This window comes from Panulirus ornatus, chromosome 18 (genome assembly GCF_036320965.1).
Source record: "Panulirus ornatus isolate Po-2019 chromosome 18, ASM3632096v1, whole genome shotgun sequence".
NCBI classification, from domain to species: domain Eukaryota; kingdom Metazoa; phylum Arthropoda; class Malacostraca; order Decapoda; family Palinuridae; genus Panulirus; species Panulirus ornatus.
The window spans coordinates 60,179,382-60,206,563 of NC_092241.1; the positions used below are offsets into that span (position 1 = coordinate 60,179,382).

At 39.3% G+C, this 27,182-nt stretch overlaps 1 protein-coding gene across 1 annotated transcript in view; it reads left to right on the forward strand.

Annotated features, from left to right (window-relative positions):
* Window positions 1-26,873, forward strand: part of LOC139755173 (solute carrier family 12 member 9) — a 290,342-nt gene extending 263,469 nt beyond the window's left edge. The window contains exon 18 of the mRNA XM_071673343.1: window positions 7,724-26,873. Within this exon, the coding sequence (XP_071529444.1) occupies window positions 7,724-7,984 (261 nt within the window). The 3' untranslated portion in view covers window positions 7,985-26,873. The remainder of the gene's footprint in view (window positions 1-7,723) is intronic.
* Window positions 26,874-27,182: the final 309 nt, after the last annotated feature.

The following is a 27,182-nucleotide window of genomic DNA, read 5'->3' on the forward strand; positions in this document are numbered from 1 at the left end:
TCCCTCCACCTCCGACACATATATCCTCTTTGTCAATCTTTCCTCACTCATTCTCTCCATGTGCCCAAACCACTTCAAAACACCCTCTTCTGCTCTCTCAACCACGCTCTTTTTATTTCCACACATCTCTCTTACCCTTACGTTACTCACTCGATCAAACCACCTCACACCACACATTGTCCTCAAACATCTCATTTCCAGCACATCCATCCTCCTGCGCACAACTCTATCCATAGCCCACGCCTCGCAACCATACAACATTGTTGGAACCACTATTCCTTCAAACATACCCATTTTTGCTTTCCGAGATAATGTTCTCGACTTCCACACATTCTTCAAGGCCCCCAGAATTTTCGCCCCCTCCCCCACCCTATGATCCACTTCCGCTTCCATGGTTCCATCCGCTGCCAGATCCACTCCCAGATATCTAAAACACTTCACTTCCTCCAGTTTTTCTCCATTCAAACTCACCTCCCAATTGACTTGACCCTCAACCCTACTGTACCTAATAACCTTGCTCTTATTCACATTTACTCTTAACTTTCTTCTTCCACACACTTTACCAAACTCAGTCACCAGCTTCTGCAGTTTCTCACATGAATCAGCCACCAGCGCTGTATCATCAGCGAACAACAACTGACTCACTTCCCAAGCTCTCTCATCCCCAACAGACTTCATACTTGCCCCTCTTTCCAAAACTCTTGCATTTACCTCCCTAACAACCCCATCCATAAACAAATTAAACAACCATGGAGACATCACACACCCCTGCTGCAAACCTACATTCACTGAGAACCAATCACTTTCCTCTCTTCCTACACGTACACATGCCTTACATCCTCGATAAAAACTTTTCACTGCTTCTAACAACTTTCCTCCCACACTTATACCTATATAATTTGAGCACTCACTCTTATCCCCTTTGCCTTTGTACAATGGCACTATGCACGCATTCCACCAATCCTCAGGCACCTCACCATGAGTCATACATACATGAAATAACCTTACCAACCAGTCAACAATACAGTCACCCCCTTTTTTAATAAATTCCACTGCAATACCATCCAAACCTGCTGCCTTGCTGGCTTTCATCTTCCACAAAGCTTTTACTACCTCTTCTCTGTTTACCAAATCATTTTCCCTAACCCTCTCACTTTGCACACCACCTCGACCAAAACACCCTATATCTGCCACTCTGTCATCAAAAACATTCAACAAACCTTCAAAATTCTCACTCCATCTCCTTCTCACATCACCACTACTTGTTATCACCTCCCCATTTGCGCCCTTCACTGAAGTTCCCATTTGCTCCCTTGTCTTACGCACTTTATTTAGCTCCTTCCAGAACATCTTTTTATTCTCCCTAAAATTTAATGATACTCTCTCACCCCAACTCTCATTTGCCCTCTTTTTCACCTCTTGCACCTTTCTCTTGACCTCCTGTCTCTTTCTTTTATACATCTCCCACTCAATTGCATTTTTCCCTGCAAAAATCGCCCAAATGCCTCTCTCTTCTCTTTCACTAATAATCTTACTTCTTCATCCCACCACTCACTACCCTTTCTAATCAACCCACCTCCCACTCTTCTCATGCCACAAGCATCTTTTGCGCAATCCATCACTGATTCCCTAAATACATCCCATTCCTCCCCCATTCCCCTTACTTCCATTGTTCTCACCTTTTTCCATTCTGTACTCAGTCTCTCCAGGTATTTCCTCACACAAGTCTCCTTCCCAAGCTCACTTACTCTCACCACCCTCTTCATCCCAACATTCACTCTTCTTTTCTGAAAACCCATACAAATCTTCAATATATATATATATATATATATATAAGTAACGTAAGGGTAAGAGAGATGTGTGGAAATAAAAAGAGCGTGGTTGAGAGAGCAGAAGAGGGTGTTTTGAAATGGTTTGGGCACATGGAGAGAATGAGTGAGGAAAGATTGACCAAGAGGATATATGTGTCGGAGGTGGAGGGAACGAGGAGAAGAGGGAGACCAAATTGGAGGTGGAAAGATGGAGTGAAAAAGATTTTGTGTGATCGGGGCCTGAACATGCAGGAGGGTGTAAGGAGGGCAAGGAATAGAGTGAATTGGAGCGATGTGGTATACAGGGGTTGACGTGCTGTCAGTGGAGTGAATCAAGGCATGTGAGGCGTCTGGGGTGAACCATGGAAAGCTGTGTAGGTATGTATACACGTGTGTGGACATGTGTGTGTACATGTGTATGGGGGGGGGGGGGGGTTGGGCCATTTCTTTCGTCTGTTTCCTTGCGCTACCTCGCAGACGCGGGAGACAGCGACAAAGTATAAAAAAAAAAAAAAAAAATATATATATATATATATATATATATATATATATATATATATATATATATATATATATATATATATATATATATTATCCCTGGGGATAGGGGAGAAAGAATACTTCCCACGTATTCCCTGCGTGTCGTAGAAGGCGACTAAAAAGGGAGGGAGCGGGGGGCTGGAAATCCTACCCTCTCGTTTTTTTTTTTTAATTTTCCAAAAGAAGGAACAGAGAATTGGGCCAGGTGAGGGTATTCCCTCAAGGCCCAGTCCTCTGTTCTTAACGCTACCTCGCTAATGCAGGAAATGGCGAATAGTTTGAAAGAAAAAGATATATATATATATATATATATATATATATATTTTTTTTTTTTTTTTTATACTTTGTCGCTGTCTCCCGCGTTTGCGAGGTAGCGCAAGGAAATAGACGAAAGAAATGGCCCAACCCCCCCCATACACATGTATATACATACGTCCACACACGCAAATATACATACCTACACAGCTTTCCATGGTTTACCCCAGACGCTTCACATGCCTTGATTCAATCCACTGACAGCACGTCAGCCCCGGTATACCACATCGCTCTAATTCACTCTATTCCTTGCCCTCCTTTCACCCTCCTGCATGTTCAGGCCCTGATCACACAAAATCTTTTTCACTCCATCTTTCCACCTCCAATTTGGTCTCCCTCTTCTCCTTGTTCCCTCCACCTCCGACACATATATCCTCTTGGTCAATCTTTCCTCACTCATCCTCTCCATGTGCCCAAACCACTTCAAAACACCCTCTTCTGCTCTCTCAACCACGCTCTTTTTATTTCCACACATCTCTCTTACCCTTACGTTACTCACTCGATCAAACCACCTCACACCACACATTGTCCTCAAACATCTCATTTCCAGCACATCCATCCTCCTGCGCACAACTCTATCCATAGCCCACGCCTCGCAACCATACAACATTGTTGGAACCACTATTCCTTCAAACATACCCATTTTTGCTTTCCGAGATAATGTTCTCGACTTCCACACATTCTTCAAGGCTCCCAGAATTTTCGCCCCCTCCCCCACCCTATGATCCACTTCCGCTTCCATGGTTCCATCCGCTGCCAGATCCACTCCCAGATATCTAAAACACTTCACTTCCTCCAGTTTTTCTCCATTCAAACTCACCTCCCAATTGACTTGACCCTCAACCCTACTGTACTTAATTACCTTGCTCTTATTCACATTTACTCTTAACTTTCTTCTTTCACACACTTTACCAAACTCAGTCACTAGCTTCTGCAGTTTCTCACATGAATCAGCCACCAGCGCTGTATCATCAGCGAACAACAACTGACTCACTTCCCAAGCTCTCTCATCCACAACAGACTTCATACTTGCCCCTCTTTCCAAAACTCTTGCATTCACCTCTCTAACAACCCCATCCATAAACAAATTAAACAACCATGGAGACATCACACACCCCTGCCGCAAACCTATATTCACTGAGAACCAATCACTTTCCTCTCTTCCTATACGTACACATGCCTTACATCCTCGATAAAAACTTTTCACCGCTTCTAACAACATGCCTCCCACACCATATATTCTTAATACCTTCCACAGAACATCTCTATCAATTCTATCATATGCCTTCTCCAGATCCAGAAATGCTACATACAAATCCATTTGCTTTTCTAAGTATTTCTCACATACATTCTTCGAAGCAAACACCTGATCCACACATCCTCTACCACTTCTGAAACCACACTGCTCTTCCCCAATATGATGCTCTGTACATGCCTTCACCCTCTCAATCAATACCCTCCCATTCTTCCCCCATTCCCCTTGCGTCCTTTGTTCTTACCTTTTTCCATTCTGTACTCAGTTTCTCCTGGTACTTCCTCACACAAGTCTCCTTCCCAAGCTCACTTACTTTCACCACTCTCTTCACCCCAACATTCTCTCTTCTGAAAACCTCTGCAAATCTTCAGACATCCCTCCAGTTGCACCTCTCAGCGCATAAACATCTAAAAGTCTCTCTTTTGCGTACCTATCAATTAACACATAATCCAATAACGCTCTCTGGCCACCTCTCCTAATTACATACATATACTTATGTATATCTCTCTTTTTAAACCAGGTATTCCCAATCACCAGTCCTTTTTCAGCACATAAATCTACAAGCTCTTCACCATTTCCATTTACAAGACTTAACACCCCATGTACACCAATTATTCCCTCAACTGCCACATTACTCACCTTTGCATTCAAATCACCCATCACTATAACCCGGTCTCATGCATCAAAACTACTAACACACTCCTGGGCTGCTCCCAAAACACTTGCCTTTCATGATCTTTCTTCTCATGCCCAGGTGCATATGCACTAATAATCACTCATCTCTCTCCATCCATTTTCAGTTTTACCCATATCAATCTAGAGTTTACTTTCTTACACTCTGTGACATACTCCTACCACCCCTGTTTCAGGAGTAGTGCTACTCCTTCCTTTGCTCTTGTCCTCTCACTAACCCCTGACTTTACTCCCAAGACATTCCTAAACCACTCTTCCCCTTTATCCTTGAGTTTCATTTCACTCAGAGCCAAAACATCCAGGTTCCTTTCCTCAAACACACTACCTATCTCTCCTTTTTTCTCATCTTGGTTACATCCACATACATTTAGACACCCCAATCTGAGCCTTCGAGGAGGATGAGCACTCCTCACGTGACTCCTTCTACTGTTTCCCCTTTTAGAAAGTTAGAAATACAAGGAGGGAAGGGTTTCCAGACCCCCACTCCCGACCCCTTTAGTTGCCTTATACGACACGTGAGGAATGCAAGGGAAGTATTCTTTCCCCCTATCCCAGGGATATGTATATGTCTGTGTGTGTATATATATTCATACGTTGAGATGTATAGGTATGTATATGTGCGTGTGTAGACATGTATGTATATACATCTGTATATGGGTGGGTTGGGCCATTCTTTTGTCTGTTTCCTTGCGCTACCTTGCTAATGCGGGAGACAGCGATAAAGTATAATAATGATAGAAAATATATATATTCGAAAGGATCACAATATCGTGCGTGATCAAGTATATTCCTATATTCTGGAAAACAGCCTGCAAGTGCGAGTATAGGTAAAGAAAGCATCCAAGGTGACCAGGAAAGTGATTAATATAGACTTCAGAATGCATGTTTTAAGGATGGAATGAATCAGGCACATGTGGGTTAGCCACTTGGAATAGCATTCTTTGCCGTCAAAACAATACTTGATAATGGTAAGGGGATGGAAAGAATAGAGTCAGTTCACCACATCTAACTTGAAATGAATTTTACCGACGCAAGGAATCGCCTCTGGAAACAGTAAGGAGCAAGTCAGGAACCAGTGGGTCTGCAGTTGGAGCATGGCAGTAGTGGTCAGCATCACTAAAATCTCTCGCAAATTTGTAAATGCTGACTGGATATGGTTTCAATGGATTCATTTGATTTATGAAACATCATAATAACATCTGCAGAACCTTTACTGTTGCTGAAAGAAGCCATTCTATAGCACTTGTGTAAGAATTGACATTGTAAGGAATGCAACTTGATAGGCATTATGTTACAGCGATCACTTTTAATGGATTTTTTTGCTTGGACATTTCTCAAGAACACATCTCATCTGCTGTAAGAGGTCTCTATATGTAGAATATAATCCAGTAAATGCAACTCTCCAGTAACTCCTCTCACCCACGTGTGTGTCCCACGTTTTTAAACAAGGTTTTCCAATCACCAGTACTTTTTCAACACACAGTTCCGCAAGATTTTCCATCTTTTTTGTTCACCCTGGGCACACCATGCTCCCCTGATTATACCCTCAAATGCTACATAACCCACTCTTGTATTCAAATCACCGTTCACTGACACTTAATCACATCAGAACTGCTGATGCACACATTGTGCTACTCCTTTAGCATTTACCTCCCTTCCTCACTCCTTTCATTACAAGGTGTTTAAGCACTAACATTCACCCACTTCTCATAATCCACTTTTATTTTCACCCTCATAAGCTTTACCCTGCCTCACACTTCCCAGAACTCCTTCCTTAAAAAAGAAAAAAAAAAGGGGGGGCTCCCCTGCTCTTGCCCTCATGCTTTCCCTAAACTTTACCCCTAGGAGATTCCCACACCACATTTCCCCCATCTTCTTTGCCAGACCCTTTAGATTCTTATCCATAAACATACTACCTATGGCTCCCATCCTATCATCCTAATTATACCCATGTACATTCAGACATTTCAGCCTGAACCTTGAGGAAGAGGAGCACTCCTCACGTGGGTACCTTTCTTGTTTCCACTTTTAGAAATTGAGATGTAAGGAGGGGAGGGTTTTCAGCCCCAACTCCTGCCCCTTTTAGACACACATTACAACGCACATGGAATATGAAGCTAATATTAATTCTTCACCATCCCCACAGGTTTAGATATGAATACTAATTAATTCAAAGCATTACTTAGCTATCATTTTGGGTGGCAAATGTGTGAATGATATCCGTGTAGTCAAGACTGCAAAGTGATGTCTTTAGGTCATAGTTTATTTTGCAAGTTCTTGAACAGCTTCATTTTTAAAAGAGACCATTTACTAAAACAGGTATTGATCATTAGTGCGAGATAGAACCTCAAAGCAATTTTTGCGTTAGGAAAAGTATCTTGAACAGTTAGGAAAAGTATCTTGAACATCATTCTCAGGTATGACATTTCACATAAATTGTTCCAAGTTTGTTTTTTTTATTGATCCTAAAAGACAATGAATAATGATTTGAACTGAATTAGCTCATCTTCAGAGTTGATATCTGTATCATACTTGTAGAAATCCAACACCTTATGCACAGCATTTCAGATGAAATCAGGGTCCATCATTAGAAAGTTTATAGAGAAGTCATACAGGTTACAAACTTGTCCCACCTGAAGTACTGCCTAATGAAAATCTTAAAGCATATTAGCCTTTTTAGGTTTCATATAGAGTTAATTTATATAAAATTGCATTATAGATTAGTAATGTTTGAGCTTGTGCTGATCCACAAGTCCACTTGGACAAGGTTTTTAACAATCTTGATGCACACAGCATTGCTAATGACTTTTTAATATTAGATGAAATCACTCAGACTTTAAGTGTTACTGGACTCTGCTTGCTTGACTCCACCATAAGTGAAAAGTCACCATTGGGAGTCCAGTCTTGTCAGAGAACTTATCACTCCAAAGGAGTCTACATTTCATTTCTGAAGGAGCCTTTAGAAAGGTCATGGGTAATGCTGCAATTGTTTTATGGAAGTAGTAGTAATGAATGAATAATTTACGTCAGACATTAGTATAGAAGCAATTATAAGGACCATGAATGTATATACTCTGCTGTTTTTGTATTTGATTGTTTATACTTGCAGATCTCAAGTGATTCCCAGTCTGAAGCAGAGGCAGATGCAGACACCTTATCACACTTGAGTGATGCTTACATAAATGGTGTCAATGGACTCATCTCAGGACAGAGTGTGGACACTGCTGTGACATTCTTATACCTCCCTCACCCACCGCAATCTTCTGCTCTCTATTCTTACTACCTGAAGTTGCTGACAGGTATTACTAATGGTCTGAGACCCACAGTCCTGGTGCATGGAATATCTGCTGTCACAACTACAAACCTGTAACTTCTTACATGTAGAAGTTAGACTAGCAGTGGAAGGTAAGATTTGGATATATAAAAAGAAGTATATGCTTATATACAGTGTGATGAAATAGATACATACTGTGACACAAATGTTTATGACCTCATATGTTAGCTGACATATACCAAGAAATTTTATCACAATTTTCATCTGGCACAAATGTTTGTGACCTCATATATATATCAAGTAATTTTATCGCAATGTGACTTTTTTCCTCTCACCAGAGGTTTTTGATCAGTTCATCATACAGGCAGTCAAGCACGTTGTACTCACAGAACTCATATTGGGTCAGATTCTAATGACAGTCTTTATAGTTACTTAGTAACTAACTTGAGCACAGACTGGTTGGTATACCCACGTACTAGCTAGGCATCTACAAAAGTACAACAACAGGAAAAAATTCAGCTCTACCTAAGTGTTAGCATCATAAGCTGTGGACTGAACCTGGACATTTGTAGCAGTCAGGGGAAGCCTTGGAAAGTTCTGTGGGCCTGTTTGTGGATAGGAGGGCTGTGGTTTTGGTGCATTATGCAGGACAGCTAGAAAATGAACATGAGCAAATGAGGCCTTTTCTTCCTATGTTTCTAGAGCTACCTTGATGATGTAAGAAGTGGTGAATAAGTATGAAAGAAAAGAAAAAGAAATTCCTGGGTATTTATGAACATTAAAGTCTTGCAACATTGTTATAATTCTAGATAAGAAGCATTCTTCATACCTTCATAAACTTGTTATAGTATCATAACTCATAGACAACATTGTTTTTGAAAAAAATTTGTTTGATATAGCTATTAACAGATTATACTGTAAAAATCTTAAGTACTTTTAGGTCAAGTGTTTAGCATAAGGTAATCTTGAAAAAAACAAAAGCAGTTAGTACTGAAACTACTTTAAAGCATATTTCAGTCTTGATACCTCTTCACTTTTAAGAGAATCTTAGCCACAGAAAATCTTCGTAACTTAGTTTTCAATAGGACAAGTCATCATGTACTGTACATAAATTTCTGACATTTAGTTTGTACCTTAAGTTCATATTTTACAAAGGTTTTAAGCTTAGCTCATCACTGATAATTAGACTTAGATAACTGAAATTTGAGTCCCTTTTAAACTGATTCAGTATGCTGCTGATGAGTACCAACACAGTTTACGGTTGGTTACTGAAATGCTGAAAGTTGTTTAAACATTATTAGGTATTAATTTAATGAATTTAGTTATTTATATTGTAAAAGGTTGTGAAGCTTTTTTTCTCAAAATATTTTATTTATTTATTTATTTATTTTGCTTTGTCACTGTCTCCCGCATTTGCGAGGTAGCGCAAGGAAACAGAAGAAAGAAATGGCCCAACCCACCCCCATACACATGTATATACACACACGCAAATATACATACCTATACATCTCAATATACACATATATACACACACACACACACACACACACATACATATATACCCATGCACACAATTCACACTGTCTGCCTTTATTCATTTCCATCGCCACCTCGCCACACATGGAATACCATCCCCCAACCCCCCTTATGTGTGCGAGGTAGCGCTAGGAAAAGATAACAAAAGCCCCATTCGTTCACACTCAGTCTCCAGCTGTCATGCAATAATGCCCGAAACCACAGCTCCCTTTCCACATCCAGGCCCCACACAACTTTCCATGGTTTACCCCAGACGCTTCACATGCCCTGATTCAATCCACTGACAGCACATCAACCCCTGGTATACCACATCGATCCAATTCACTCTATTCCTTGCCCACCTTTCACCCTCCTGCATGTTCAGGCCGCGATCACTCAAAATCTTTTTCACTCCATCTTTCCACCTCCAGTTTGGTGTCCCACTTCTCCTCGTTCCCTCCACCCCTGACACATATATCCTATAGATCAATCTTTCCTCACTCATTCTCTCCATGTGCCCAAACCATTTCAAAACACCCTCTTCTGCTCTCTCAACCACGCTCTTTTTATTTCCACACATCTCTCTTACCCTTATATTACTTACTCAATCAAACCACCTCACACCACACATTGTCCTCAAACATCTCATTTCCAGCACATCCACCCTCCTGCGCACAACTCTATCCATAGCCCACGCCTCGCAACCATACAACATTGTTGGAACCACTATTCCTTCAAACATACCCATTTTTGCTTTCCGAGATAATGTTCTCGACTTCCACACATTCTTCAATGCTCCCAGGATTTTCGCCCCCTCCCCCACCCTATGATTCACTTCCGCTTCCATGGTTCCATCCGCTGCCAGATCCACTCCCAGATATCTAAAACACTTTACTTCCTCCAGTTTTTCTCCATTCAAACTTACCTCCCAATTGACTTGACCCTCAACCCTACTGTACCTAATAACCTTGCTCTTATTCACATTTACTCTTAACTTTCTTCTTTCACACACTTTACCAAACTCAGTCACCAGCTTCTGCAGTTTCTCACATGAATCAGCCACCAGGGCTGTATCATCAGCGAACAACAACTGACTCACTTCCCAAGCTCTCTCATCCGCAACAGACTTCATACTTGCCCCTCTCTCCAAAACTCTTGCATTCACCTCCCTAACAACCCCATCCATAAATAAATTAAACAACCATGGAGACATCACACACCCCTGCCGCAAACCTACATTCACTGAGAACCAATCACTTTCCTCTCTTCCTACACGTACACATGCCTTACATCCTCGATAAAAACTTTTCACTGCTTCTAACAGCTTGCCTCCCACACCATATATTCTTAATACCTTCCACAGAGCATCTCTATCAACTCTATCATATGCCTTCTCCAGATCCAGAAATGCTACATACAAATCCATTTGCTTTTCTAAGTATTTCTCAAATACATTCTTCAAAGCAAACACCTGATCCACACATCCTCTACCACTTCTGAAACCACATTGCTCTTCCCCAATCTGATGCTCTGTACATGCCTTCACCCTCTCAATCAATACCCTCCCATATAATTTCCCAGGAATACTCAACAAACTTATACCTCTGTAATTTGAGCACTGACTCTTATCCCGTTTGCCTTTGTACAATGGCACTATGCACGCATTCCGCTAATCCTCACCATGAGTCATACATACATTAAATAACCTTACCAACCACTCAACAATACACTCACCCCCTTTTTTAATAAATTCCACCGCAATACCATCCAAACCTGCTGCCTTGCCGGCTTTCATCTTCCGCAAAGCTTTTACTACCTCTTCTATGTTTACCAAATCATTTTCCCTAACCCTCTCACTTTGCACACCACCTCGACCAAGACACCCTATATCTGCCACTCTATCATTAAACACATTCAACAAACCTTCAAAATACTCACTCCATCTCCTTCTCACATCACCACTACTTGTTATCACCTCCCCATTAGCGCCCTTCACTGAAGTTCCCATTTGCTCCCTTGTCTTACGCACTTTATTTACCTCCTTCCAGAACATCTTTTTATTCTCCCTAAAATTTAATGATACTCTCTCACCCCAACTCTCATTTGCCCTCTTTTTCACCTCTTGCACCTTTCTCTTGACCTCCTGTCTCTTTCTTTTATACATCTCCCACTCAATTGCATTTTTTCCTTGCAAAAATCGTCCAAATGCCTCTCTCTTCTCTTTCACTAATAATCTTACTTCTTCATCCCACCACTCACTACCCTTTCTAATCAACCCACCTCCCACGCTTCTCATGCCACAAGCATCTTTAGCGCAATCCATCACTGATTCCCTAAATACATCCCATTCCTCCCCCACTCCCCTTACTTCCATTGTTCTCACCTTTTTCCATTCTGTACTCAGTCTCTCCTGCTACTTTCTCACACAAGTCTCCTTCCCAAGCTCACTTACTCTCACCACCCTCTTCACCCCAACATTCACGCTTCTTTTCTGAAAACCTATACAAATCTTCACCTTAGCCTCCACAAGATTATGATCAGACATCCCTCCAGTTGCACCTCTCAGCACATTTACATCCAAAAGTCTCTCTTTCGCGCGCCTGTCAATTAACACGTAATCCAATAACACTCTCTGGCCATCTCTCCTACTTACATACATATACTTATGTATATCTCGCTTTTTAAACCAGGTATTCCCAAAAATATGAACTATAAAAAGAGCTTTTCTACCAAAATCTGATTTTTCCTCTTTTAATTCAGGTTTTATTTGTTTGTATTGTACATAAAATCATGTAGGACCTGATAGGAATAAGAATTTTAATATATAAGCAAAGATTGCAAATGTGTTTACCATTTGTAAAAAGTAATGATTATTATTGACTTAACTGCAATATGGTAGTAAAACATGTTAGTAATCATAGATACACTGATGATAAAAGTTCATGACTGTGGATACAGGAAAGGGAGAAAAGGTGATAGCCATAGTGAATGCATTATGGTAAAGAATTATACAAAAGTTTTAGTCCAGTTCTTATGTTGTCAAAGGTTTAATGTATTTAAAAGGTATATAATCGATCCTTTACTGATCTTAACCCTAGCTAAATTAAACTTTTGGTTTTACATTGTATATTTTTTTCTTTGATGAACAAGGAAAGTGTAGGCCTGAGGTTGTCTCCATTGAGTCTCAGTGGACAACTGAGGAATCCTCACCTTGCGTGCAACCGTCCCATGATCTTATTCCTGTATCACAGAACTGTAAGCATAAAGAAAGATATTAAGGAATAAGTCTAGGTAATATTATACTTAGTGCATTTATGAATTTTGATAGTTTTCCTATGTATTTTATTCCCTTATTCTCCAAATCACAACTTTCATCCTGCAGATGTACCAAAGACATTGGATTATATATATAATCAGTAAAGTATTCACATTAGATATAAACCTTTTTGTAGAAGGATGCAATTTTTTTCTTTTTAAAAGTTCATGGTTTTTTTGGTTTTAATATGACAACTCAATGTAAGATTATCTTTAAGGAAACTTAAATTACTTTTTAATCATAAGCATAGTTATAACCAAGAAGCTTTATTGTTTCTTTGCATAATTGCACATAACCATTGGACCTTACACTCTGATTATACTTGACACCTTAGCTATACCAGAAAAGAACACGACATGGCAGTATAATATTAGATATTTCTTCCATTTGTGTTTGCTGTTGATCAGGCTGAGAATTTTTCATGTGAGTTTCTGAATTTGAAGCCATCCAAGGATTTTTAGCATTGTACATAAGAAAATTTTACCTTTTTACGATATTGTTACATTCCTTTTTTGTAAGTTGTTTGATTTTATTAATGCATGAATATTTAAGAGTTGTGCAGAAACTGGGAAGATCGTGATGGATAGCAAGAGATAGATAGTGCATTAAATGCCAGTGATGTCAGGTGTGCTTTGATACATGTGATTTACACTACTTAGTATCTCTGCCAGGTTGCCTCATGTGGAAAGTTAACTATATATTGAGAGTGAATTTATTGTAAACTATTTCCATAGTTAGTCAAAAGCTTTTAGATATAGATCTGAAGTAAGTCATATTTTAATTTGTACATTAAGAAAGGTTAAGATTTAAAAATAGCTCAATCACAGCCATTTTTAGAATCCTGTTTTCATGAATACATAATTTTCACACAAGCTTTGGGCAATATATTTTTCTTGTATGATTGATGAATATATATTTATTATTTATTTATTTATTTTTTTTCGCTGTCTCCCGCGTTTGCGAGGTAGCGCAAGGAAACAGACGAAAGAAATGGCCCAACCCACCCCCATACACATGTATATACATATGTCCACACACGCAAATATACATACCTACACAGCTTTCCATGGTTTACCCCAGACGCTTCACATGCCCTGATTCAATCCACTGACAGCACGTCAACCCCGGTATACCACATCGATCCAATTTACTCTATTCCTTGCCCTCCTTATTTATTATTTTCTTTATTATACTTTGTCGCTGTCTCCCGCATTAGCGAGGTAGCGCAAGGAAACAGAGGAAAGAATGGCCCAACCCACCCACATACACACATATATACATACACGTCCACACACACGCACATATACATACCTATACATCTCAACATATACATATATATACACTCACACAGACATATACATATATACACATGTACATAATTCATTTTTTATATTATAATTCATACGGTCTGCCCTTATTCATTCCCATCGCCACCCCACCACACATGAAATGACAACCCCCTTTCCATGCATGTGCGCGAGGTAGCACTAGGAAAAGACAACAAAGGCCACATTTGTTCACACTCAGCTGTCATGTATAATTTGTTCACTCTAGCTGTCATGTATAATGCACTGAAACCACAACTCCCTTTCCACATCCAGGCCCCACAGAACTTTCCATTGTTTACCACAGACGCTTCACATGCCCTGGTTCAATCCACTGGCAGCACGTCAACCCCGGTATACCGTATCGTTCCAATTCACTCTATTCCTTGCACGCCTTTCACCCTCCTGCATGTTCAGGCCCTGATCACTCAAAATCTTTTTCACTCCATCTTTCCACCTCCAATTTGGTATTCCACTTCTCGTTCCCTCCACCTCTGACACATATATCCTCTTGGTCAATCTTTCCTCACTCATTTTCTCCATATGACCAAACCATTTCAAAACACCCTCCTCTCCTCTCTCAACCACGCTCTTTTTATTACCACACATCTCTCTTACCCTTACATTACTTACTCGATCAAACCACCTTACACCACATATTGTCCTCAAACATCTCATTTCCAGCACATCCACTCTCCTCCGCACAACTTTATCCATAGCCCACGCCTCACAACCATATAACATTGTTGGAACCACTATTCCTTCAAAGATACCCATTTTTGCTTTCTGAGATAATGTTCTCGACTTCCACACATTCTTCAATGCTCCTAGAATTTTTGCCCCCTCCCCCACCCTATGATTCACTTCCACTTTCATGGTTCCATCTGCTGCCAAATCCACTCCCAGGTATCTAAAACACTTCACTTCCTCCAGTTTTTCTCCATTCAAACTTGCCTCCCAATTGACTTGTCCCTCAACCCTACTGTACCTAAAAACCTTGCTCTTATTCACATTTACTCCCAGTTTTCTTCTTTCACACACTTTACCAAACTCAGTCACCAGCTTCTGCAGCTTCTCACATGAATCAGCCACCAGCACTGCATCATCAGCGAACAACAACTGACTCACTTCCCAAGCTCTCTCATCCACAACTGACTGCATACTTGCCCCCCTTTCCAAAACTCTTGCATTCACCTCCCTAACAACCTCATCCATAAACAAATCAAACAACCATGGAGACATCACACACCCCTGCCGCAGGCCTACATTCACTGAGAACCAGTCACTTTCCTCTCTTCCTACACATACACATGCCTTACATCCTCGATAAAAATTTTCACTGCTTTTAACAACTTGCCTCCCACACCATATATTCTTAATACCTTCCACAGAGCATCTCTATCAACTCTTATCATATGCCTACTCCAGATCCATAAATTTTTTTCATACTATTTGCCATTTCCCGCATTAGCGAGGTAAGAACAGAGAACTGGGCCTTTGAGGGAATATCCTAACCTGGCCCCCTTCTCTGTTCCCTCTTTTGGAAAATTGAAAAAAAAAAGCAAGAGGGGAGGATTTCCAGCCCCCCGCTCCCTCCCCGTTTAGTCGCCTTCTACGACACACAGGGAATACGTGGGAAGTATTCTTTTTCCCCTATCCCCAGGGATCCATAAATGCTACATACAAATCCATTTGCTTTTCTAAGTATTTCTCACATACATCCTTCAGAGCAAACTCCTGATCCACACGTTCTCTACCACTTCTGAAACCTCACTGCTCTTCCCCAATCTGATGCTCTGTACATGCCTTCACCCTCTCAATCAATACCCTCCCATATAATTTACCAGGAATACTGAACAAACTTATATCTCTGTAATTTGAGCACTCACTTTTATCCCCTTTGTCTTTGTGGCACTATGCAAGCATTCTGCCAATCCTCAGGCACCTCACCATGAATCATACATACATTAAATAACCTTACCAACCAGTCAACAATACAGTCACCCCCTTTTTTGATAGATTCCACTGCAATACCATCCAAACCCGCTGCCTTGCTGGCTTTCATCTTCCACAAAGCTTTTACTACCTCCTCTTTGTTTACCAAATCATTTTCCCTAACCCTCTCACTTTGCACACCACCTCGACCAAAACACCCCGTATCTGCCACTCTATCATCAAACACATTTAACAAACCTTCAAAATACTCACTCCATTTCCTTCTCACATCACCACTACTTGTTATCACCTCCCCATTAGCCCCCTTCACTGAAGTTCCCATTTGTTCCCTCGTCTTACGCACTTTATTTACTGCCTTCCAAAACATCTTTTTATTCTCCCTAAAATTTAATGATACTCTCTCACCTCAACTCTCATTTGCCCTCTTTTTCACCTCTTGCACCTTTCTCTTGACCTCCTGCCTCTTTCTTTTATACATCTCCCAGTCATTTGCATTATTTCCCTGCAAAAATTGTCCAGTTGCCTCTCTCTTCTCTTTCACTGATAATCTTACTTATTCATCCCACCACTCACTACCCTTTCTAATCTGCCCACCTCCCACGCTTCTCATGCCACAAGCATCTTTTGCGCAAGCCATCACTGCTTCCCTAAATACATCCCATTCCTCCCCCACTCCCCTTACATCCTTTGTTCTCACCTTTTTCCATTCTCTACTCAGTCTCTCCTGGTACTTCCTCACACAAGTCTCCTTCCCAAGCTCACTTACTCTCACCACTCTTTTCACCCCAACATTCTCTCTTCTTTTCTGAATACCTCTACAAATCTTCACCTTCGCCTCCACAAGATAATGATCAGACGTCCCTCCAGTTGCACCTCTCAGCACATTAACATCCAAAAGTCTCTCTTTTGCGCACCTATCAATTAACACGTAATCCAATAATGCTCTCTGGCCATCTCTCCTACTTACATATGTATACTTATGTATATCTCTCTTTTTGAACCAGGTATTATCAATCACCAGTCCTTTTTCAGCACATAAATCTATAAGCTCTTCACCATTTCCATTTACAACACTGAACACCCAATGTACACCAATTATTCCCTCAACTGCCACATTACTCACCTTTGCATTCAAATCACCCATCACTATAACCCGGTCTCGTGCATCAAAACTACTAACACACTAACTCAGCTACTCCCAAAACACTTGCCTCTCATTATCTTTCTTCTTATGCCCAGGTGCATATGCACCAATAATCACCCATCTCTCTCCATCAACTTTCAGTTTTACCTATATCAATCTAGAGTTTATTTTCTTACACTCTATCACATACTCCCACCACTCCTGCGTCAGCAAGGTAGCGCCAAGAAGCAGACAAAGAATGGCCCATCCACTCATATACACATATATGTACATAAACGCCCAAAAACATACATATACATATCATCATATTCTTACACATACACAGACAGTACAAACATACACATGTACACATTCATACTTGCTTGCCTTCATCCATTCCCGTCACTACCCTGCCCCACAGGTAAACAGCATTGCTATCTCCTACTTCAGCAAGGTAGCGTCAGGAATACAGACAAAAAAAAAAAAAAATGCCCCATTCTTTTATACTGAGTCTCTAGATGTCATTTATAATGCACTAAAATCACAGCTCCCTATCCACATCCAGGTCCCTCAAACTTTTCCATGGTTTACCCCAGATGCTTCACATGCCCTGGTTCAGTCCATTGACAGTACGTCGACCGCAGTAAACCACATCGTTCCAATTCACTCTATTCCTTGCATGCCTCTCACCCTCCTGTATTGTGAGGTCCTGATCGCTCAAAATCTTTTTCACTCCTTCCACTTCCAGTTTGGTCTCCCACTTCTTGTTACCTCCACCTCTGACACATATATCCTCTTTGTCAATCTTTCGTTACTCATTCTCTCCATATGTCCTAACCATTTCAACAAACCCTCTTCTGCTCTCTCAACAACACTCTTTTTATTTCCACACATCTCTCTTACCCTTTCATTGCTTACTCGATTAAACCACCACATACCACATATTGTCCTCAAACAATTCATTTCAACACATCCACCCTCCTCCGTACAACCTGATCCAAAACCCATGTCTCACAACCATATAATATTGTTGGCACTATTATTCTTTCAAACATACCCTCTTTTGCTCTCCAAGATAATTTTCTCTCTTTCCACACATTCTTCATCGCTCCCAGAATCTTTGCCCCCTCCTCAACCCTGTAACTCACTTCCACTTCCATGGTTCCATCCACTGCTAAGTCCACTCTCAGATATCTAAAACACTTCTTCCTCTATTTTTTCTCCATTCAAATTTACATCCCATTTAACTTGTCCCTCAACCCTACTGAACCTAATAACCTTGCTCTTATTCACATTTACCCTCAACTGTCTCCTTTTACACACTTTTCCAAACTGAATCTTCAACTTCTGCGGTTTATCACTCAAATCAGCCACCAAAGCTGTATCATCTGCAAACAACAACTGACTCACCTCCCAAGCCCTTTCATCCCCAACAGACTGCATACTCGCACCTCTCTCCAAACCTCTTGCATTCACCTCCCTAACCACCTCATCCATAAACAAATTCAACAACTGTGGGGATATCACACACCCCTGCCACAGATCAACTTTCACTGTGAACCACTCTCCTCTCTTCCTACTCGTACACATGCCTTACATCCTTGGTAAAAACTTTTCTCTGATTCTAGCAGCTTACCTCCCACACCATATACTCTTAAGACCTTCCACAAAGCATCTCTATTAGCCCTGTCTTTTGCCTTCTCTAGATCCATAAATGCTAAGTACAAATCCATCTGTTTTTCTAAGCATTTCTGGCACATATTCTTCAAAGCAAACACCAGATCCTCACATCCTGTACCACTTATGAAACCACACTGCTCTCCTCCCATCTGATGCTCTGTACATGCCTTCACCCTCTCAATCATTACCCTTCCATACCATTTTCCAGGAATACTCAACAAACATCCTCTGTAGTTTGAACACTCACCTTTATCCCCTTTGCATTTGTACAGTGGCACTATGCATGCATTCTGCCAATCCTCAGGCACTTTACCATGATCCATACATACAGTGAATATCTTTACCAACTAATCAACAAGACAGTCACCCCCTTTCTTTATAAATTCCAATGCAATACCATCCAAACCCGTCACCTTGCCTGATTTCACCTTTCGCAAAGCTTTCACAGGCTCTTCTCTCTTAACCAAACCATTCTCCCTGACCTTCTCACTTCTCACTCCCCCCAAACTAAAACACCCTACATCTGCCTCTCTGTCATCTTACACATTCGTGAAACCTTCCAAATACTCACCTCATCTCCTCACTTCATCACTACCTGTTATTACTTTCCCTCTTTCCCCCTTCACTGATGTTCCCATTTGTTCTCTTGTCTTACACATATTATTTACTTCCTTCCAGAACATCTTTTTATTCTCCCTAAAGTTTAATGATACTCACTCACCCAAACTTTCATTTGCCCTCTTTTTCACCTCTTGCACCTTCCTCTTGACCTCCTACCACTTTCTTTGATACATCTTCCAATCATTTGCACTCCTTCCTTGTAAGTATCGTCCAAATGCCTGTCTTTTCTCTTTCACTGACAACTTTACTTGCTCATCCACTCACTACCCTTTCTAATCTGCCCACCTCTCACTTTTCTCATGCTACATGCCATTACTGCTTCCCTTTATTTATTTACTATTATACTTGATTGCCGTTTTCCTCACTAGCAAAGTAATGCTAGGCAATAGACAAAAAAAGACTCATCCACTCTCATACAGATATGTACACATATACACATGCACAGATGACCCCTGACTTATGATGGTTTGACTTTGGATTTTTCTACTAACACTTTTTTTCTTTTTTTGTTATAGAATATGCTTTGTGTTAGATAATTTTGTCTAACTGTAAGCTGATGTAAGATTGTTTAAGGTAGACTAGGCTAAGCCATTTCCCACATTAACTAGGTAGCACCAGGAACAGACAAAGAAAGGACACATCCACTCCTAACCAATTTCTAGGTGTTATGTGTAATGCACTGAAACCACAGTGAGGCCCGACCCAACTTTTCATGGGTTACCTCTCACTCAGTCCTTTGACAGCATGTTGATCCCAGTATAACACATCATTCCAATTCACTCTATCCTGTGCATGTCTTTCACCCTCCTTCACGTTCAGTCCCTAAAATCTGTTTCACTCCATCCTTCCATCTCCTCTTTGGTCTTTCTATTCTCTTCATTCCCGCCTCTTCTGATACATATATCCTCTTTGTCAACCTTTCCTCTCTCATTCTCTCTGTATGTCTTCACCATTTCAGCACACCATCTTCTGCTCTCTCAACCACATTATTTTTACTACCACATGACAGATGACTTTTTGGAGGCATCTTCATGCCATGAAAATTGATTTGTGGTTTATATAGGAAAAATGTACCCAAAAGTGTCATGAGTCTAAGTGTATATTGCATGAGATCATTATAATACAAAATTTATGAAATACCTTTTCATTGCAGAACTCAGTAATTTATTGTGAAACTGACATGGCTAATGCCTCTCAGGCGAGCACCAGTCATAGAGTGGGATCGTAATCACATGGCTATACTTGGTAAATCTTTGCACTGCCTCTTGGGCAGCAGTGCTGGTTCACTTATAATGTTTATGAGAAATCTTAAATCTATTTTTCTTGTGATAAATCACCTCTTCAAGGCAGTTCTTTTCTACCCCATCTGCCTCAGGATTTGGTTCACCATCTACTGCAACTAAATGTGAAAGGAAGAGAAAATCAAAAGCCAAAATGTCATAGAATCTTGTGTTGTAGTAGAGTTTACAAAGTGTGTGGAGGAGAGTAAAATCAGCCAGCCATGTAATTGTAAATTTTAGTGTATTGGCACGAGAATTGATGATATCCAACTACTTTTCGGTTATTTCTGGGCACTTGAAAACTGCAGTCCTCCATTTGCATATATTCTGAAGTAGATGTTTTATGTATAATTTTTCAGTGGCTATTCACGGTTTTACAGTTCGTTTGTGGTGAGAGTGTAATAAAATTCCACATTATTCAGTGTATTAAGCCATGGAACTTAATAGTTATTTTTGGTATTTTGCAAATCTATCCTTTATTACTTTTAGTAACTGTACTGCATGGAGGCAACAAAGTGTTTCATAAAACACTTTCAGCATTTGTATGGGTATAATGATGTTTTTCAGTTTTCATTTGTTGCACAGTAGATGGTTTGTACTTTAAATGATAAAATGTACACCAGTCTTATTTATTCATGTACAGGTTTCATAACCCCTAGAAGTATCAAGATTATAAAGTAATATGCATATAGTGAGTTTGAAAGTCTAGGGAATCTGGAACCTTTAGTTCTGATAACTGTGGTATAATTCATTCATAAGTTTGTAGAATTTTATTATTTTTCCCCTTAGACAAATGCAAGCACAACATGTAATGTTAATATTCACCCACTGCACATGGGGACTACTGGCATTCTGTCCACAAACATGTAATATCTCCTTGTCATTGTTACACTTGACTACAATTAACTCATGCAGCTCATAAATCTAGATTTTCTTGTGGTGAGCACTATGCTAGCCTTGCCTTTTGGCAAAATGGTAGGAGCAGTAGATAGTAGTAGGTAGGAGCTGTAGATAGATGTAGTCATTAGGAACATTAGGTAGGAACCTGTGCAAACACTGTGCTAGATTTGCCCTCTGCCAGTGGCCTGTCAAAGGTGAGGCACTAAAGGCTAAGAAGCAGCATGAGAGTTCTTTAGTTATGGAGACTCTCTTGCCATGGTTACCCATTTGAGGGAGTTCCAATTGGAACAGGAGTCAGAGATATAGATAGATAGATAGATAGATAGTATTATAGAATCTAATGGTACAAGAGCAAGTATGTAAAAAATACTTTAAGTATGGTCAGTAATTAAAAAAAGGTTCAGGGTCCAACAAAAGGAAAGACATGGAGGATATAAATTGAGAGTACCAAATGTATATTTTTTGTTACTTTATATTTATATTCATAACTATACCTAATGCATTACAATGATTTTTCAGTACACATTATTTTACATGCTTATTTGCAAGCAACAGCACATTATCATATCATATTTTATTAACTATTACTGTATGTAACACTAAGTGAGGCAAGCCATAAATCATAGCTACAGGTCCTTGGGTGTTTAATGTGGACAGTATGGTATGGGGATTATGTATCTTCACACTGTATATTCTGAGATTGTTTTTTCTGGTGGTAAGATGCCTCCAGAAAGTGTCATCATATAAACACAGTGGTTGGTGTTCTGTTATTGGTAACATCAGGAACAAGAATACAGTCTCCCTTTGATTAGGCTGTATTACTACCAATAGTGCTTGGAAAAGAGTAATCTCATTGGAACCTTCCCACCCTAAAGGAGTCCACTTTACCCTCTTTCTGTGTTGAAGTGCTGTCTTGAGGCTGCACGAGCCTCATGAAAAGGGTCTTCAGGTTATGTAAGAAACTATTGTGTGGTTTGTGTGGATATGTTTGTATGTTCATGTCATTGTGTACACTCATCACTGTGCATGAAACATTCTGCAATTGTAAGACTATTGTATACTGCAGCTTCATAAGTTCACTTTTCTGTGAGTTTAAGCGCCTCATATTCTGTTAATTTTAAGTTAACACCAATATTACTAATGATCATTCTTGATAAGCTGGTAAAGTGTTATGCTTTGTCATTTCTTGCAAAAGAATTTGTTTTTTTGCAATGACTTTTTCTGAAAGATGTCAGACATAAGAAGGGTACACCTTATAAGTATGTGGTATATAACATTATTCATTTTATATTGCATCCACCCACTTATGAGTTACTTCCTGGATGTTTGTTGTGCACTTGATGTACTGTTGCATATTATGATGGTACATAATAATGTACCCCCAGTGCATCGTTGTTTATACCCATTATTTAACAGGTTGTTGTGATATGAATCTGCCAGATAGGTTCATGGTCCAATTACAAGAAACATACCAAATCAGTGCCACATTTAACATCATTAAATCCTGTCAGATCATGAGAGTGAATTTATCAAACTGAAAAACTGAAAAATTAATCTTCAATTTTTTGAGAAAACCTTACATACATTAGGTATATTGTATCAGATGAATATTGAGGCAGGCTGAAGTTGAGAATTTTCACCTCAGCTGATATGTTTCTCAGTTTAATTTATGTTCATTTGAACATTTATTTAATGTATCCTTATGGATTTAATTTGAAAATGAATTCAAGACCAACATTTCTAATACTTAGTCCTTTATGTACAAAGGTCATGTCAATGTAAATTTGCAAATTACACCTTGGATATAGAAAGATAGGCTCTAGCTTTATGTAGACATGCTTATTAATCCTTTAAGTGCTGGTTATGGCAAAAGAGGTGGCTTACATAGACAGGCCAAAATATCAGAATTTGAAATGTTGAAAACAATGAGCCACTTGAAGCTTTTATGTCATATACGTTTAAATTTGCCACGAAGGTTAGTATGTAAATTAGTGTGTTGCAACCATTTTTAAATCCACTGCTTACTCAGCAACTGAATGTACAATGTCTCTTTGTCTCTTTCACTGTCCTTGGAGAGTGAGTCTCTTCATACACAGATATTCCCATACCTGAATTTGCAACAGGGTTAAGTTTCTGAAAAACCTGTCACAAGTTGAATTATCATGTTCAGCAATTGAAACCCATCATATTAGGGTGTTACATTCCTCATCAAATTTATCCATAGCAAACTCCCAAGTGTGGAATATACGTGAAACAACTTAGGAAAAGGACAGTATACCATAGACTTTCTTTTATTTTATATGATATATAATGAAAACTGACCTGAAAATGTGGTGATCGGGGCCTAAGGTGGTGGAGTAGTAGAAGGAATTACTGCAAGGGAGAGGGAGAGAACTATGCTTGTCTGTGCCACTCCATAAATATTCTGATCAAGCAACTGTTGGCATCATAGATAGTGAAGACAATATTTAATGGACTTAGCATAAAAAAAAATAAAATGGTGATGAAGGCTTGAGGTAGTGGTGTAGTGGAGTCAGGGTTACTGAAATGGAAAGGGAGGAAAATTGTGCTTCTTTACTACACCCCTGATTTATGTTTGAGCATTTGTTTCAACTGGAGGTAGATATGTTTTCCATACCCTTTTGAAAAGTTGTCCAATGTGACCCGAGGATATATTCTTGGTTGAGATTCATAACGTTAGTGAGGGCAGCAGCCTTGTGTAGACAGTCAAACAATTCTGGCAACTTCTTGATTTTAAACTAGATTATGATAGTAGGTGTTTCTTCTTCTTGAAGTTTTTTCCCCTCCAGTTGCATCGGTGCTGCCTTAGTGATTAATTTCTCAGAATGAAACTTTTGCAACTGAGCCACAACTTTCTTAATTTCTTGAAAGCCAGCATTGTTGGCAAGTCATAATTAATTAATGGATCTGGGGCTTTGTTTCTTCCTGCCAAAAAACAGAGAAATAAGCATTCTCTCAGGCTATAGCTAACCCCAGGCATAATTCACTGTTGTGGATTTGAGTTTCACCTATGACAGCGATGTCCAAACATTTATGATAAATATCTTCCACCACTTTGATCAATGGCTTACCCTCCCATTTGTGCCTTTGAGGAGTTCACAAAATGTCATCCTCATGCAATAGGCCTTGGAGGTGGTAATCATGCCCTGGTCCATGATTTAAAGAATTTTTTTTTTTTTTTTTTTTTTTTTTTTATATACTTTGTCGCTGTCTCCCGCGTTTGCGAGGTAGTGCAAGGACGAAAGAAATATGCGGCATTTTCCTGAAGGAGTCAACCTAACATTTAGATTCATATCAGTAAGGTATTAAGGATGGCATAGTGCATTGCCAAGGTTTTTTCTGGCACTGCAGTACTGTACATCTTTATTTTTTTGTATTTTTTAGGCCACAGTCGAGTGAGTAAGTCCCATGGACTTGGCCCTGGCTGTGAGTTTTCCATAATCAAACCTCCTAAGCATTTCTGATTTTACCTCAAGAATAGTATCCATACATCTTCTATTCCTTTGATTATCTTTTAACCTACCTTGTTGATATATTGAAATAATACATATACTTTAAAGGCTAAATAATGGGGGAGCAGTAGATGCAAACTGTGGCGTGCATCAGGCGATCTCAGTTACAAACAAACCACCAGTAGGTTGGTTACAAGTAAAATTTGCCAGATGTCTGGATACAAATGAAATAGTATATTGCCTGACATTACAAAATTATCACAAGAAGTATGAAAATACTTCAAAAGATCTCAACATATTTTGTTGTTAAAATTGTTTTCTTTTTTCAATTTTTTTTATTATGAGGCATACATACTGCTGGTTGATAATGTACCATAACTGAAATGTTATAAGTCCAAAGATCACATGTCAGGATATAGGTGTATGGTAATTGGCTGATATTATCAAGTCCCACAAGACCTTGTCTTTTGACACTTGAGATTAACTGGTGGGGCTACTAATGGAGCATGCAGTATATTCCTGCCATGGTGATCAGTGGGTAACTGAAAGGCTTGGGGATTTTTTGGTGTGCTAATTAAAGCTGCAGTTTACATAAGGCATCTAAACATGTAAAAAGAAATCTGAGGATGCATATTTACATTTTCTACCTAAGTGTGTGTGTGAAGCCTATTCCTGACATGGTGACCTGTTGATAACTAAGAGACCTGAGGTTTTTTTTCTTCATGCAAATTTTAGCTGCTTGTAAGCAACATATGACCTCTATATATTTGCTTTGAAAACCATAGGCCTGCTTATTCAAACATAGGCAAGAAATTTGAGGACATGTATTTACAATCTCTGCACTTCCTAGTTAGCACATATATGCATGTCCATAGCACTTGAAGGGTTAAGATAAAAGAAAAATCACTGCATGCAAGTTTTTCATTCTTTGTGTTTCCAAGGTTCTGGTATATGTATTTCATTTATTGACTAAAATACTTTGCTGTCAGCACTAGATGCAAGATCGTTTTTTTTATAAATTGGTATGTTAAAGTCAGTTCATGCTTTTGATGAATTTACAATCCAGTTTCAATGTTTTCTTCCTTGATAGAGGAATGGGATCCAAGTGCTGTTGCTAGGTACCCCAGTATTTTAAAAGTTTTTGTTGTGGCAAATTGGTGATTATGAATTCCAGAAAACTTCCTTGTATTTGATATGTTACATATAACCTAGTGGATTTTGTTCATACTTCTATATGAATGGTTATGTTTAGAGTAGGACAATTTATGTATTAAGAGCCAAAACACCCATCCCTCAGGAGAGGGATACCTTCGTAGTTATACTTACTGTAATGTAAATAATCTAATATTGGCTAATAGTTTATCCATGCAAAGTAGAGCACGAATTGTTTACATTTGTATAACTTGCTAATTGAGTTAAAGTGTTTAGTTAAAGGATACGACATATCTTTTAAAAGTGATATTAGGACAGTTCATAGCAAACTGCACCCTAGGCAGATTTAATGTGTAACCCAAGAATTTTATGTTTTGCTCGAATAGTGACCATGTTGATTAGTATTTATTACATACGTTTGGTATTAGGTGTCCATCATAATAGTATACCAGTATTTATTTTTGCAGTAGACAAGCATCAAGACCAAAGATTTTGCCTTGTAAAATGTTTTCTACAAATATTGCAGTGTGAAATATAAATGAGCTTATTGAGAAAAATATTTGTAATACTGTAACAGGAGCTAAATTTATACTGTAATATTTTAGGAATGAATTATAGATTTTATTAAAGTTTTATTTCTATTTCTTGCTTAGTTTGTATTATGCACCTTTCTTTTTTCTTTTTTTCAAACTATTCGCCATTTCCCGCATTAGCAAGGTAGCGTTAAGAACAGAGGACTGGGCCTCTGAGGGAATATCCTCACCTGGCACCTTATACCAACATAAAGTTGTCTTAAGAAAAATTGTATGTACACCACAGTTGAAAGAATTTTCACCATCATATATCCAGTCTGTCTAATAAGCCATGCGATATGATTTCTGTTCTGTTGCATAACTGAATTTCTGAGAGGGTATACTCCAGAACCGTCAGTTATCAGTAAATTGGTTTAATTT